This window comes from Chelmon rostratus, chromosome 10, assembly GCF_017976325.1.
Source record: "Chelmon rostratus isolate fCheRos1 chromosome 10, fCheRos1.pri, whole genome shotgun sequence".
Classification (NCBI taxonomy): Eukaryota; Metazoa; Chordata; class Actinopteri; order Chaetodontiformes; family Chaetodontidae; genus Chelmon; species Chelmon rostratus.
In genome coordinates this window covers 7,725,064-7,739,263 of record NC_055667.1, presented here as the reverse complement: position 1 = coordinate 7,739,263, position 14,200 = coordinate 7,725,064, and the positions used below count along the sequence as shown (strand labels likewise).

Genomic DNA, 14,200 nt, shown 5'->3' with positions numbered 1-14,200 from the left:
TAATGTACGGAACTCCACCCATCAGGGGTTACTGAAGGCAGGTACTTATGCACCAAGACCCAATAGTGTGGCAAACTGAGCAGCATGCTGACAACCCTGCCAAAACTATGATTGTGCTCCTGAGACAACTGCTCCAGCCACCTTAACCACACACTGCACTCATAAGCACCCCCTCGCCAGCATCTAGGGAAGACACAAACTTAAAAACAAGCGCTCCACATTAACAAGAACAATGCCATCAATCAATTCTTTAACAACAAAATGTATCATTTAACCTAACATTTTCTCAAATTAGACGAGCTCCCAGTTTGTTAAAGGATAAGGCGGTCGGCTAGTTTAGCTGTAGTTTGGCACAGCTATGGTTCGTTGTTGCGTATTCGTAGCCGACCGCCGCAGAGTCAGCCGTGTTGTGACTGGTTGCTCGCAGCGCGCGGCGTTCGGAAATGACATCATCCACGTCAGAAGTAGTTGTCTAGAGACGCCGGATGTTGATAACATGCCACCACGGGCTCAGAGGGGAATAGCACCAGCATATCATAACAAAATATTGGAATATGAATGAGTTTCGCCGCAGATTATGCGTTATATAGAGGCTGCGCATGGGTGCCCCGAGTTCTCGCATTATACGGATATACGCGCCGCTCCTCTGGGGCTAATTTCTTCAAAACGACTCCAAATGCCACCAAAGTTGTCTGGGTGAGTAAATGGGCGTATTTAATGCTACAATTAAGGTCCAGGTTGTAAAAAACGAAAGTTATCCTTTAAGGCCCGGCTCCGAGGCCATTACGAATAAGGGAACCACACAAAAGGGATTACCCCAATGAAAGGAATTTTATTTAACAAAGATTAATTTTAAGGTAACAAATATTTCAAAAGAGTCTGGAACAAAATGAAACCCTCAGGAAAACATGCTGCCAGATTGATGAAGATAATGCCAAATGAACTATAGAGAAAATCAAAAAGGCCTCCAAAATAACACAGTGGTGAGAGAGAGAGAGAGCGAGAGCGAGCCAGGCTACCAGGAAGGGGCGGGTTTTATACCATCTGGAGACAGTGGCCAGCTGCCTCCAATTCCTTGATGCCCTCCAGCTCCAACCAACCAGGGACCAGCAGCACTGAAAGACACGCACACACACAGCACAACAAGCCCTGGGGCCGTCACAGCGTTTTTAAATTACTTGGTAAACTTCAGTCTGCAGTATGGGTAGACGATGTATTTCATGAATAAGTGGCTTCACAAACATTTTTTAAAATACATTTTTTCCAAATGTGCTAAGTTGTCTTCATCTTAAATCCTCCTGAATGATTGAGGCCCAATTTCAACTAACAACCTTTGCCAGCAGGTGTGCAGTCGCTGCGATTTACTGAAGCCGTACTGAATCTTCTACATGTAAAACCAAATAGAATGAATGCTACAAAAACTTAGCTAGACTACAAATCAGCCTTGATCTCACAGGAAAGACATGGTCTCATGTCAGATAGTAAAAATGTCATCGTGAAATGGTGAAAGTAGAGCAGTGCTCCGCCTGTGGCTCAGAGCTGGAGTATCATGTGAAACCATGGCGCTAATCCAAACATTGTTTTTCACATTCTTTTGTAAATGCTACATCGTACAATATGATCTTTATTTAGATTACTTTGTTGATGCTAAACAGTACATGCTTTGGTTTGTCAGATAGTGTGGAGGGTGTTTCCTTTTCCCCCCTGTTGATGAACTTGAGTTTCTGAAGGTGGAGCTTTTGTCTGTGCAGTCATCTTGACTATTACGGCCAACTACCCCTTTCTGTCATTCATTTGAAACTACTGTTGTAGCCAGTAATGTAAAATGCATCTTTTGGCAAAGACCTATCTGGTGTCTGTGTGCTGTGGTACGGGTTGATTCAGCAGACAAACAAAATGCAGAAACAGTTCGATGCTATCAAGGCTTCTATCTATCAGCAACGAGCCGGCCCTAAAATACTGAAAGTATTTCAAAGCATTTACAGATTTGATTTATCAGACTTTTTACTGATGCTTTTACTGGTAGATTTTTGGGCTGTTTTTCTGTGGTTTGTTTCTCATAAAGGCTCCATTCACTCCCCTGCCTGTCCGTTTTTTTATGCATGGACCCCGTCCAGTGATACTAATGATGGAGAACTCTGGATACAAATCACATGGCGAGAGCTGATTGATGTTCCATGTCAGAGCAGGATAATACAGACTGATCCCCACAAGCTCGCAATTTGACTGAAGTTTGAATTTGAGCATGTTTTGTGTTTGTTAGAGATGAGCCCCTGATTATCCCAGCAACAACAACATTCAGCCTGAACAGAACAGCAGATCTAATGGTGTTGTTTTGTAATTTAGAAAAGTTTTAAGCTGTAAAGTTATTTCTTAATGTTAATACATTTTAAACTGCTACTGTATGTCACTGTTTTTTCTGCATCATCAACAGCAGCCAATGTGTTTCGGTCGTCATTGTCTTACCATCCTTTGTTTTCGTCGTCTCAATGTAGTCTCTGAAGTGGTGCAGACCTTACAGCTGTGTGCAGACAGAGACCAGTCGGATGTGGTGGGAGACCTGTCTGTCTGCCTGGACGGCATGACCGTCGACCCCGAGATGTTCGCCACGGCTGAGGCCGACCATCACAGTGAGTCACGACAGAATAACGAGTTTAATTTGTGTGTTAGAAAAGAGGAGATGAACACATTTATGCATGGATTTCTATTCATTCAGTAGCATTTCTTAGTTGATGGTAGTACAACGATAAGGGATAGTCCAGCAAGACTGTTCAAGACTATATCAAGAGGGTTTGGTTTTTCGTTTTTTACAACCTAGACCTTATTTCTAGCATTAAATACGACCATTTACTCACCCAGACAACTTTGGTGGCATTTGGAGTCGTTTTGAAGAAATTAGCCCCAGAGGAGCAGCGCGTATATCCGTATAATGCGAGTACTCGGGGCATCCATGTGCAGCCTCTATATAACGCATAATCTGCGGCGAAACTCGTTCATATTCCAATATTTTGTTATGATATGCTGGTGCTATTCCCCTCTGAGCCCGTGGTAGTATGTTGTCAATATCCAGCGTCTCTAGACAACTACCTCTGACGTGGATGATGTCATTACCGACGCCGGGCGCTGCGAGCAGCCAGCCACAACACGGCTAACTCTGCGGCGGTCGGCTACGAATACGCAATGACGAACCATAGCTGTGCCAAATTACAGCTAAACTAGCCGACCGCCTGCTCAGAGGGGAATAGCACCAGCATATCATAGCAAAATGTTGGAATATGAACGAGTTTCGCCGCAGATTATGCCTTATATAGAGGCTGCGCATGGATGCCCCGAGTACTCGCATTATACGGATATACGCGCCGCTCCTCTGGGGCTAATTTCTTCAAAACGACTCCAAATGCCACCAAAGTTTTCTGGGTGAGTAAATGGGCGTATTTAATGCTAGAAATAAGGTCCAGGTTGTAAAAAACGAAAGTTATCCTTTAAAGTGAGTGTACTAAACCCTCTTGATATAGTCTTGAACAGTCTTGCTGGACTATCCCTTATCGTTGTACTACCATCAACTAAGAAATGCTACTGAAAGAATAGAAATCCATGTATAAATGTGTTCATCTCCTCTTTTCCAACAAACAAATTAAGTTAGTTATCCTTTAAGTGCAAGATTTATTTGTTTGTTTGACTGATTTGTCCTATTTCGGCTTCATTTATGTTTGGTGTTTTTAGGTAAATCAAATGGGGAATCACAACCAAATGGGGATCATGTCATAAGGTACAGTATCTGTTCTCACCTCCATTCAAGTTTTACTTGTGTTTCATTTCTAGTTTCTGTTTTTTTCTGCCTTATTTAGCCTTCCACCTTCCCTCTTCACAGGCGGAGTCGGGACAGCTCTCCGGCTGTGGACAGTGTGGAGCACAGGTCTTCTCCCAGTGGCCGGAGGTCAGCGAACAGCACAGGGTCTCCCTCGGTGTCATCAGGGGGCTCGAGGCCTCTCCGCCCACCCAGGCCCTCCAGACCTCCTCCGCCAACTCCCCGCAGACCCACCTCTTCACCAGGTCAGACATTTACTGCCCTAGACACTGTTCAACTGAGAACCGGAGGGAAACAAAGGTCAAGCGCTCTTCTTTCTGCACTGACTGTACTCTGTCACAGTCTAATCAGTGTCAAACATCAGGCTACATTGGGGGGTTGGGCAAACACTAGACACACGTATACTCTGAATGACATTTTATGCCAGTTTACTTCGATATACGCCCTACTCACGTGAGGCAACACTGAGGAACAGCACCAACAATTAGGCCAAAATTTGTAAATGTTCCACAGTGTAGAGAAGAATCGGTCTTTCATTAAATCTGCTGTTGTTCCCTTTGCACTTTAAGCTGTGAGGGGCTCATCTGGATTCAAAAAATCTATTCTTTTTGTCTGTCTTACTTGTGTTTCTATAGCATCTGTGGTTTAAATCTGTGATGTCTGATTCCTTTCTCAGCATCTTCCAGCAATGGCTCTGCACCAGCTGATGGTAGCGATGGTCAGTCAGGTTCTGATACACCGGTGCGAACGCCGGCCTCAGCACCCTCATCAGCCCCAGACTCCAGTCCATCGGCAGGCTCGGACAGGAACTCCACATTGGCCTCCGGCTCTGGAGCTGCAGCAACCAGACAGCCAACCAGCAGCGTCGCGCCTGCTGTGACTCCCAGGGTCCCCGCTGTCAACGCTGGACCATTGCCTCCTGGGTTAGCTCATTTTGTTGCCTTTGCAGAAGGTCTCAGGGAGGTTTTGGTTTAAGAATAAGTGTTTTATATTATACGACCTAAATGTCACCAATGCAAGTTAGTCTTTCATTAACATGAAAGAGTGACAGATGTTATCTGATTTTCCATTGTCACGCTTAGCAGTAATAGTTGTTGTTGTGCCCAAGCCAAACAGCTGATTCAGCATTTTGCTGCTGTGTTTAATTGACAAAGACACACATTAAAGACAGTGAAAGCTTCCAAAACACAAGTTCAAGAACAAAAATGGATCAATCACTCAGAGGAAGATTAGTAAAGAAATTGGATCATCTTTGAGCAAAAAGTTGAGTCTATCAAACTCTAGGATCACCTTTTTTTTTTTTTTAGCCGAAGAGAAACACAGCAGTGTTGCAGTTTAGTCAGCATTTATTCATTCCTGAAGGCGTGTGTGGATAAATGGAAGTGTGTGCACATTAAGAGCACAAGGGTGTGTGAGTGTGAGGACAGAAATTAAATTACTGGTTGGTTTGGTTTAGATTTCATACTAAACCTTCACTGAAATCCATAAGAAGATATGAAAAAAGTATGCTGCCACAAATAGCAAATGTGAAGGTAAAAAAAATGTTTTCAGACACACACACACACACAGCATATCATTATTAATAGGAATGGGTGAGGTGTTTTCTTTGTCTGTATGAAACAACAAAGGTGTGTCTGAACATTGATTACATCTGTGAGTTTGTCCCTGTGAATTTGTTGACTAACTCGCTTAATGTCATTACCAATATGACCACTGTTTTAATGTCCTCATTATGACCTGCACCGGCTATTTGCTGCTTTCGTAGTGGGGTGACTCATGTTGTGAAAGCTGTTTTAAATCCATCAATACCCTGTGTGGCCGTAGCTGTGCACTATTACATAAAGTTTATAATGTACTCAATTTTATTGCTTTTGTTTTATTATCTAGGTGGGAGCAGAGGGTGGATCAGAACGGCAGATTGTATTTTGTCGATCACGTGGAAAAGAGAACAACGTGGGAGCGCCCTGAACCGCTGCCCCCTGGGTAAAAACTACTTCCATTTTAATCTTTCTCTTCTTAGATACAGATAGTGTTTTCCTCTGTAAAGTTTATAGAACTCACCTGTTTGGAGATCAAATAAGGTGTCCTCCCCATCTGAAATGACGTGGTTACTAGAATACTGGCTCATGCCCTGTTTTAAGATCTGATTGTGTCATTTACATTCATTTAGCTGATGCTTTTATCCAAAGCAACTTGCTAAGTGCATTCAACCATGCAAGTACGCACATCAAATGTCACCTAATATGCTGAATTGCTTCAAGTGCTGCATTAATAACAATAAGAGATGGAGGAAATGGTGTTGTATTTATTTGAATCTCATTTAAGTTGATTTATAGACCGTGGTGCAGTCTGAACATTTCAGTCTGGGATGGAAGATGTGGAGAGAGTCTGCTGTCCTGATCTGGAGCTTGTTCCACCGTGGTGGAGGCAGCACAGCGAACAGTAGAGATTTTGTTGTGCAGTAGCGGAGTCGCAAGCCGATTGGCTGTATCAGAGTGTCGTGGATGGACTGGGGTGTGTGATTTATACGTCTCGAGGATGCAGGATGGGCCGTTTGCAGCACCCTAGGCAGAGTATCAGCTTCTTGAATCAGGTTCGAACAGCCACCAGTAGCCACTGCAGCGTGCAGAGGACCAATGTGGTGTGGATGTATTGTTAGTTACAGTAGCTGCTGTCCACCGTTGTTTGTATCTTGTGTTCGACTTGCGTGAGCACAAGAATGCACATGTACGACGGTTTCATGGTAGTGTTGGTGGCAGTAACGTGTAGAAATGCCAGAGGCAGAGGAAAAAAACTGCTGCGTCATTAAACATGGATGTAAACCAGGGCTCCTCAAAGTCCAGCCCTCAATCCGCATCCGGTCGTGACGTCATGTCAGCGCACCGGGCGCATACGGGAGGCAACTCTTGAGTTAATTACTCACTTAGCTTGTCTGTTTGATTCAAGAGACATCACTCAGAATTATTTTTGTTGACCAGCTGATGTATTGAGTCTCTAACTGAATATTTTGGTTTGTTTTTTGGGAGAGGAGTTCCCAAAGAGGAGTTTTTTGTTGCGATAAGGACTCAATGGTACTTGAACTGTGGGTTTTGTATTGAGCACTGACTGCCTCCTTGGTGAAGGTGTTTTTTATTTGAAAATCCGGACCCCCACAGTGTCTGCTTCGAAACATTTTGGCCCTTGGACAAATGTAGTGGAAGACCCCTGTCATACCTTGTCCTATGAATTGGCCACAATATGTTATGAAGTTTAACATTTTCTGTTTTGAACTCAATTGTCTATTGATCAATGACTTGTCAGTGGTGTTGAATGTACAGTGTAGCTGGAGATCACTCAGCCATCCTTTCCTCAGATAAATGTATTTTTAATGTGGTTGACTACACTGTCATGGCGCCTGCTGGAGAAAGTGTTGTGTGTTATGCTGTGTTTGCCGACTCAGCATATGTCTGAGTCAGAAATAATACGGACCAACTGTTTGAGCCGTGTCTGCCTCGGTTTCGTGCTGGCCCAGTCACAAGATATGGTTTTAATTAATTGGTGAAATGTCATTATCTTATAACGATCATTCCGAAACTCTGAGCTTGAATAAAAATCATTAGCTGACCTTTGAGTAATATGTTTCAGAACCCTTGATGTAAACAATATAGGTTTCCAAACGCTGGTTCTTGACAGTATTTTTTTATATAAGATATTGAACACTTTTGTCAGGGCTCAAGGATACCCACTGTGCATCCTGAGGTGAAACATTGAATGTAAACATTAAACTCAACAGGGTACCTTTAATGGCAGGCTTCTGTTAGTGCCAAAGTACAATGTGCAAAGGAATCTCAACTCCTTGTGTTCTTTGGGCCTTAGTGTACATAGTTAATGTTTCAGTATGAAGATAGACTTAACTTATGTCACAGGCAGTTTCTCAGTGGTCCTTATTTGTTTGTCCTGTTAAGTCAGTCTCTTCAAAGGCGTTGGGTATAAACCCTGCAGACTGTCTCTTATCTCATATGAATTTGCTGAGGGCGGCATGTGGCTAGGCCCGGTGCCCTGTTCACCTGCCACATTGATAATTTACTTAGTGAGATGTGACACATGTACTTACCCAATCTTTTATTCTGCCTTTCTTTTTTGACAAAGCTGGACATCAAATGAAGTTTTATCATGTTGGGTTTCTGAAATCCAGTAACAGTTTGTGTGTAAAACCATTGTGATGGATTCATTGATTTAAATATCGCATAATGACTTTGAGATGCTTCAGTTTTTAGCCCGTCTCCCTGTCATCGTGCTTTTTTTCTCTCTTTCTCCCTTTGCCTTCCCTCATTTCGCTTGTCTGTAGCTGGGAGCGTCGTGTCGACCAGATGGGGCGGGTCTACTTCGTCGATCACATCACGCGAACCACCACTTGGCAGCGCCCCACGATGGAGACGGTGCGTAACTACGAGCAGTGGCAGCACCAGCGCAGCCAGCTGCAGGGTGCCATGCAGCAGTTCAACCAGAGGTTCATATTCGGGGTGAGACTTCTTCTTTGTTTTGTGATACTGTGTGTGATGTGAGCATTAATAAACGGGACTATTAATAAATAAGAACGAATGAATATGAATGAATAAGAAGTGCGTCACCTCCATGAGTACATTTATTGGTATCAATCCACACTGCAACTTTAGCTAAAGGCTAAAGTCAGTATTTACAAAGTTTGTTGTAATGTGTGTATGTTTGTGACATTAATGTTAAACATTAACAACCAACTGGCTTGAAGATGCTACTTTTTGTCTTTACATCTGACTCCTCCCTCATGGTGTCTCAATGGACCAGTGTAACTCCATTCATTTGTTTGTGCATCAAGTGACAAATATAAACACTGTATTTGTCCTTCTTGAGTCAATTATTCTGATTCTGTGTTGTGTAGCTACAAGACCAGGTCTCAGCCACTCAGAATAAGGAGTTTGATCCCCTCGGTCCTCTGCCGCACGGATGGGGTAAGACGTTTGAGGCTTTTCAATTTAATTCCACGGGCTTCTGACACTTTATTTTATTCAATTGTACTAATGTGCGTTGAAGCACTCCACCTTACTTGCCCTTTAAGAACTTAATTAAGCAGTCCGTTTAAGAGAAGTAGCTTTCAACAGTGATATCCAACACCTGCGCAAGAGTTGAAGGTGAATTCCTGTTTAAAGTGGCCCACTTGGCCACTTGTGGGAGGAAAAACGTCAACAGCTAGCTCTTAGCATTTTGGCACAGGGTGCTTATGTGAATGAGATAGTAATGTAACAGAGTAAAGCTTCTTTAGCTAATAGCTGATCTTAATACAATTAAATTAAGTGCTGTAGGACGATCTTTCCTCCAGACTGGGCCACTCGTTTGCATACGCAACCATTTGGGTCACAGTCTAAAGCCCTGCTTCAGAATAAATGTTTCCCATTACTCAACACCAGACACCCACTGAACAGGCAGTTAAGAAATAGCACCTTAGACAGCTCATTCCTGTGTCATCTGTGGTCTGATAAACAGTAAACTCATCAAATTCAGTGCCTCACCTTTTTTATGAGTGTGTAATCGACTTGTTGTTACTGTTTCAGAGAAAAGAACGGACTCGAATGGCAGAGTTTATTTTGTACATCACCCTACGAGGACAACGCAGTGGGAGGACCCACGGACACAGGGGTTAGTTTCTGTGTGTTTGCTTGTTTAAATGTACTCTACTTGCACATGACATAAGTGTGTTTTCTATATTCTTTTAGGGCCTCCTGAAACAATCCATCTCTAAATGTTGATGTAATCTCATTTTTTTAGGTTGCTGAATGAGAAGCCACTTCCAGAGGGCTGGGAGATGAGGTTCACTGTCGACGGTATTCCCTACTTTGTAGACCACAACAGGAGAACGACCACCTACATTGACCCTCGCACAGGAAAATCCTCGCTGTATGTCCTCCACCATTTTATACTTCCTCAAAACCTTGAGACTTGACCATAACATAATATCACATAGTTTGACTTTGTTACATCAAGAGGCATCCATTCAAATGATCTTTACTGTACATTGGTCAATAACCAACAGCTATTACAAAAATCATCAATTTCATGATTTGATTTGTCTTTGTTCAACTATGGAGTCTCAGTTTGTAAAGATCAACAGATTTTTAGGTTTATGCCCTGACAACTGTCATCGGAATTCTTCTTTAAATAGGCTATGGTATAATTAGTCTGATATAGTCTGGAGGGGCAGCCGTGGCCTAGAGGTTGGAGAAGCGGTTTGTGATCGGTCGCCGGTTCGATTCCCTCACCGGGCTGGCAGAAAAAATTTGGGTGTGGTGGAGTATCCTCTCCCCCTCCATTAGCTGGCTGATGTGCCCTTGAGCAAGGCACTTAACCCCCCCAATATGCTCCCCGGACGCTTGAATGCAGCCCTGTGTGTTTCACTGCATGTTGCACGTGTGTGTTTCAGTGAATCAGTGATGGGTTCAATGCAGAGAGTAATTTCACGGTTTGGGATTATTAAAGTAAATAAAATAATAAATAAATAAAATAACAGGCGTTTTTTTTAGTTAATTTTTAGTGAGTTTGACACTTTTAAAAGCAGGGAGGTGCCCGTCAGAGTCATGTCTGACAGGTAAAAGAAACAGAAAGTAAGAAAATAGTTCTGTCAGTCTATACAAAACAATAAACCAAATATCAAGGAACAATGAAATATACATCAAAACCCAAAACAAACACCACAACTGCATTCAGTTTTCAGTGGATGTGTTACATAAAGCAAAGCAATATTAGTGTGCAGGTCTGTGTGTGTGTCCCGCAGTCAGAGTTGAATACACTTGGTAATTACTACGTTTTGTTTTCCCCACATCCCCAAACCAGTTTAGTCCAATCCAGTTCACAACCCCAAAAAAGAAAAAACATGTTTCTTGTTTTCGAAAGAAATTCTGAGAAATAAGTAAATCCCTAAGCAGATGAAGCAGGTTTGGGGAATGATGGGTACATAAACAGTTAAACTACAACAGTGTGTCATTAAAGGAGTGGGGTGATTGTATGAACATCGTGGACCATTGATGGATTTTTTTTTCTTTTCAGTGAGCAGCTTGATAAAAACAAACCACAAAACATGTTTACTAGTAGGTCCTTTCTATCGGTTATACCTTGGATACATGTTGTGTGGAGTCGCTGTCAATAACATTCTGGCCTTAGTCTTTCCAGAACGGCTGCATGCCACAAGTGAGTGAATGATGTGTGTTTCCAGCGAGACACAGAAAGCTGGTGTCACAATGTTATGAATTAACACATTAAAATGGACTCATGGGGCCGGTTATTAAGACAAATACATACATTTTTTTATTTTCATCAGCCCATTATTTCTTAATTTAGCTTGTAACAGCACCAGGTAGCTCCGTTTTACCGGGTTGTTCTGTTTCAGCAGATTTTTAGCTAAATGAGTCACTGCCTCTGAAATCCCCGTCTGTTTTTAGAACGCGTGACGCATTATCCTGATGTGAGTAATGGTTCACCTGGCGTTGTTCACTTCCATTCTGTCATTCTCACAGATGAAACACCTCAGTTGATTCATGATAATGGCTTGTGAGCATAACATGACTTGAGAGCATTTTAGAGTCATAGGTTTGGTCCCAGTGGTGGAAAAACCAGTTTGGTGAATGGGGATAAGAATGTGACAGGCGCAGTAACATACTGGCCAAATAACCTTTACATATTGACACCCTTGCGGAGGCTTTTGTATTGTAATTGCTTTTGGAGTCATAACAACAATGGGGGGAAAACAGCAACAAATATAAGTTTTAGTTAAAAAAAACCTTTAAAAAAAGTTAAGACAATATTTAATATGCTGTTAAAACATATTCTGTCTCTGCTTCTTTTCCCTCCCAGTGAAAACGGACCTCAGATCACCTATGTACGAGACTTCAAGGCCAAAGTACAGTACTTCAGATTCTGGTGCCAGGTATGAGTCATATCAGTGTGCTGTTTGACAGGTTGCATTATGGAACTTGTACACTGTGCGATAACAGGAATTTGCCTCACAGCGTCACACAGTCTCAAATATAGTGGAACTAGGTGGCATTGGGCTTGTGTCGTTCAAAGCCTTTAAAAACTAGACAGCAATGTCTTCTTCTAGAAGTCACAACCCAGTTTCACAGTTCTTTCTGCCGAATTGCACCAGCTAATTGCATCACTGCGCGAAAGGAGGTGCGCGTTTTGTCCCCCAACTCTAGTCTGACGTTGCAAGCTTGTGGAGATAAGTTTATAGCTCACCAATACAGCTAGCTGACGTTACAGCTCAGTGGAGGAGGACACCTTAATGCTTACTGTCACAAGCACAAGTCCCTACTCCATGAGATGAGATGCACACTCCTTTTGGAGTAGTTATAGTTAAGTAGAAGTCAATAACCAATATATCTACAATTCAGCAACTAACACTACAGATAACAACAATTTTTATTTTTGCATGAACTGTATCTTTAAGTCATCATGAGTCAGTCAACCAGGAATTGAATATTTGACTGTCAGCACACCTTCATGAATTTACTACATTTGTGCACAGTTTAATTGCCCATTATATAAATAAATTAGTTGAAAGTATTATTGCTACATCTTTTTAACTTTTTACTGTTGCATGCTAAACTAAACTATACACCAAAGGTTACTTCGTGGTCAAACTAATACCTAATAGTGCATCCGTGTGTGTTTGAGGGTTTGAATGACTGCTAACTCCCTCTGACATTTTCTCCTTTTCTGCAGCAACTGTCAATGCCTCAACACATCAAGATCACTGTATCCAGAAAAACCTTGTTTGAAGACTCCTTCCAGCAGGTAAAGAGACCTGCAGTCACGCAGAGCTCACTGAACACGGGGGAGGTTTGCTTTAACATTGCCTTGTGTGCTATTCAGAGGATGTGCTTCCCCTTCTCTGCTTCTAGCTGAAGTCATGTTGACTTGGTATTGATAAAACTACACAGACAAAGAAATCGTAACATTCCAATCTATAGCAAAGTTATGCGCAGTATAGTGAAATGACAAAGGGAAAAGTATTGAACATGCTTGTTTAATGCTTGGAGCCTTTGTTTTGCAATGACAGCTTTAAGATGCTTCCTGTATGAAGAAACTCATCTCTCACAGTGCTCAGGTGGGATTTGGGACATTCTTCCAAACAGACAGTCTTTAGATCTTGAAGATTCAAGGAAGCTTGCTGGTGAAGCTTGATCTTCAGTTCCCTCCACAACTGTTCTACAGTGTTTAAGTCTGGTGATTGGCTGGGCCGTTCCATCACCTCTATTTTCTTCCTCTGGAATCAGATGACAGTCTCGTACGCAGTGTGTTTTGTGTTGTTGTCGTCCTGTTGGAAGAGTCACCTGCATCTCATCCTCGTTGTCCTGGTGGATGGCAACAGATTCTTCTAAAGCAACTCCTGTTGCATTTCTCCATTCATCTTCCCTTTGATAATTTGGATTGTGCCAGCACCATGAGAAGAGCAACAGCTCCATACCATGATGCTTCCACCTCCGAACCTTACTGTAGGTGTGGTCTTTGGGGTCGTACGCAGAGCCATTTCTACTCCAAACGTGGCACGTCGTATCGTTACCGAAAAGTTAGACTTTTGGCAAACTCTAAACAAGCTTCAGCATGCTTTTTCTTCAGTGACGGAGTCTGCGGTGGTGGATTGCATTGCCAGTTGTTTTTGCTGTGACGACTGTACCTGCTGCTTCCAGGTCTTTCTGGAGCTCTTTTCAGGCGGTGTTTGGCTCCTCTTCTGACTAGTTTTCTGACTGCCCAGTTAGAAATCCCATGAGGAACTCCTGTTCAGGTCAGCTAATGATGGAATGACTTTCCTTCCACTCGTGGATAACGGCCTAAATGGTGCTTATATGAAGAATTAGGAGGAGAGAAAGGTTTCTTGTATGTGTTACAGCTTGGTAACACGTGGTTTGTTTACTTGCATTCAGAGCTAGGTGGAAGTACTAACCTACCAACAAGCACTAACCCAGTTTATTCTAATTAGCACAGGTAGGAGAACTAATCAGTGGAATCTGATGGTTTAGTGCTTTTTCTTAGTGTGTTCAATACTTTTTTCAACTATAATGCTATTATTTTCTACTTTGTCACACATACTTTTTTTTATTGATTGGAGTGTTTCGGCTTATTTGTCTGTGTAGTTTTATTAAATGAATGCAAATGCCTAGTCTCGATTTCATGTGAATAGCTGCGTTGGAAATATGTTTCATGAAAAAGATGCGTGTTGAATACTTGCTTTCCCATATACTAAATGGGATCTGTAGCAGCAGCAAGATATTTTAACACTTAGTTTAAAATAGAAAATAGATAAAAATGACTACAAGTGTAAAATTAAGAACCGTATTAAATGAAATTGCATGCAGCATTAAACAGTGTTTCACAGTTGGTTTT

General features: G+C 42.2%; 1 protein-coding gene across 1 annotated transcript in view; it reads left to right on the top strand.

The window, feature by feature from the left end:
* itchb (itchy E3 ubiquitin protein ligase b) overlaps positions 1–14,200 on the top strand; it is a 30,553-nt gene that overhangs the window by 8,037 nt on the left and 8,316 nt on the right. Inside the window, exons 5-15 of the mRNA XM_041945810.1 lie at positions 2,496–2,630; positions 3,724–3,769; positions 3,872–4,053; positions 4,485–4,731; positions 5,696–5,791; positions 8,136–8,310; positions 8,706–8,775; positions 9,376–9,460; positions 9,590–9,718; positions 11,669–11,741; positions 12,539–12,610. Coding sequence (XP_041801744.1) covers positions 2,496–2,630; positions 3,724–3,769; positions 3,872–4,053; positions 4,485–4,731; positions 5,696–5,791; positions 8,136–8,310; positions 8,706–8,775; positions 9,376–9,460; positions 9,590–9,718; positions 11,669–11,741; positions 12,539–12,610 — 1,310 coding nt within the window. The remainder of the gene's footprint in view (positions 1–2,495; positions 2,631–3,723; positions 3,770–3,871; positions 4,054–4,484; positions 4,732–5,695; positions 5,792–8,135; positions 8,311–8,705; positions 8,776–9,375; positions 9,461–9,589; positions 9,719–11,668; positions 11,742–12,538; positions 12,611–14,200) is intronic.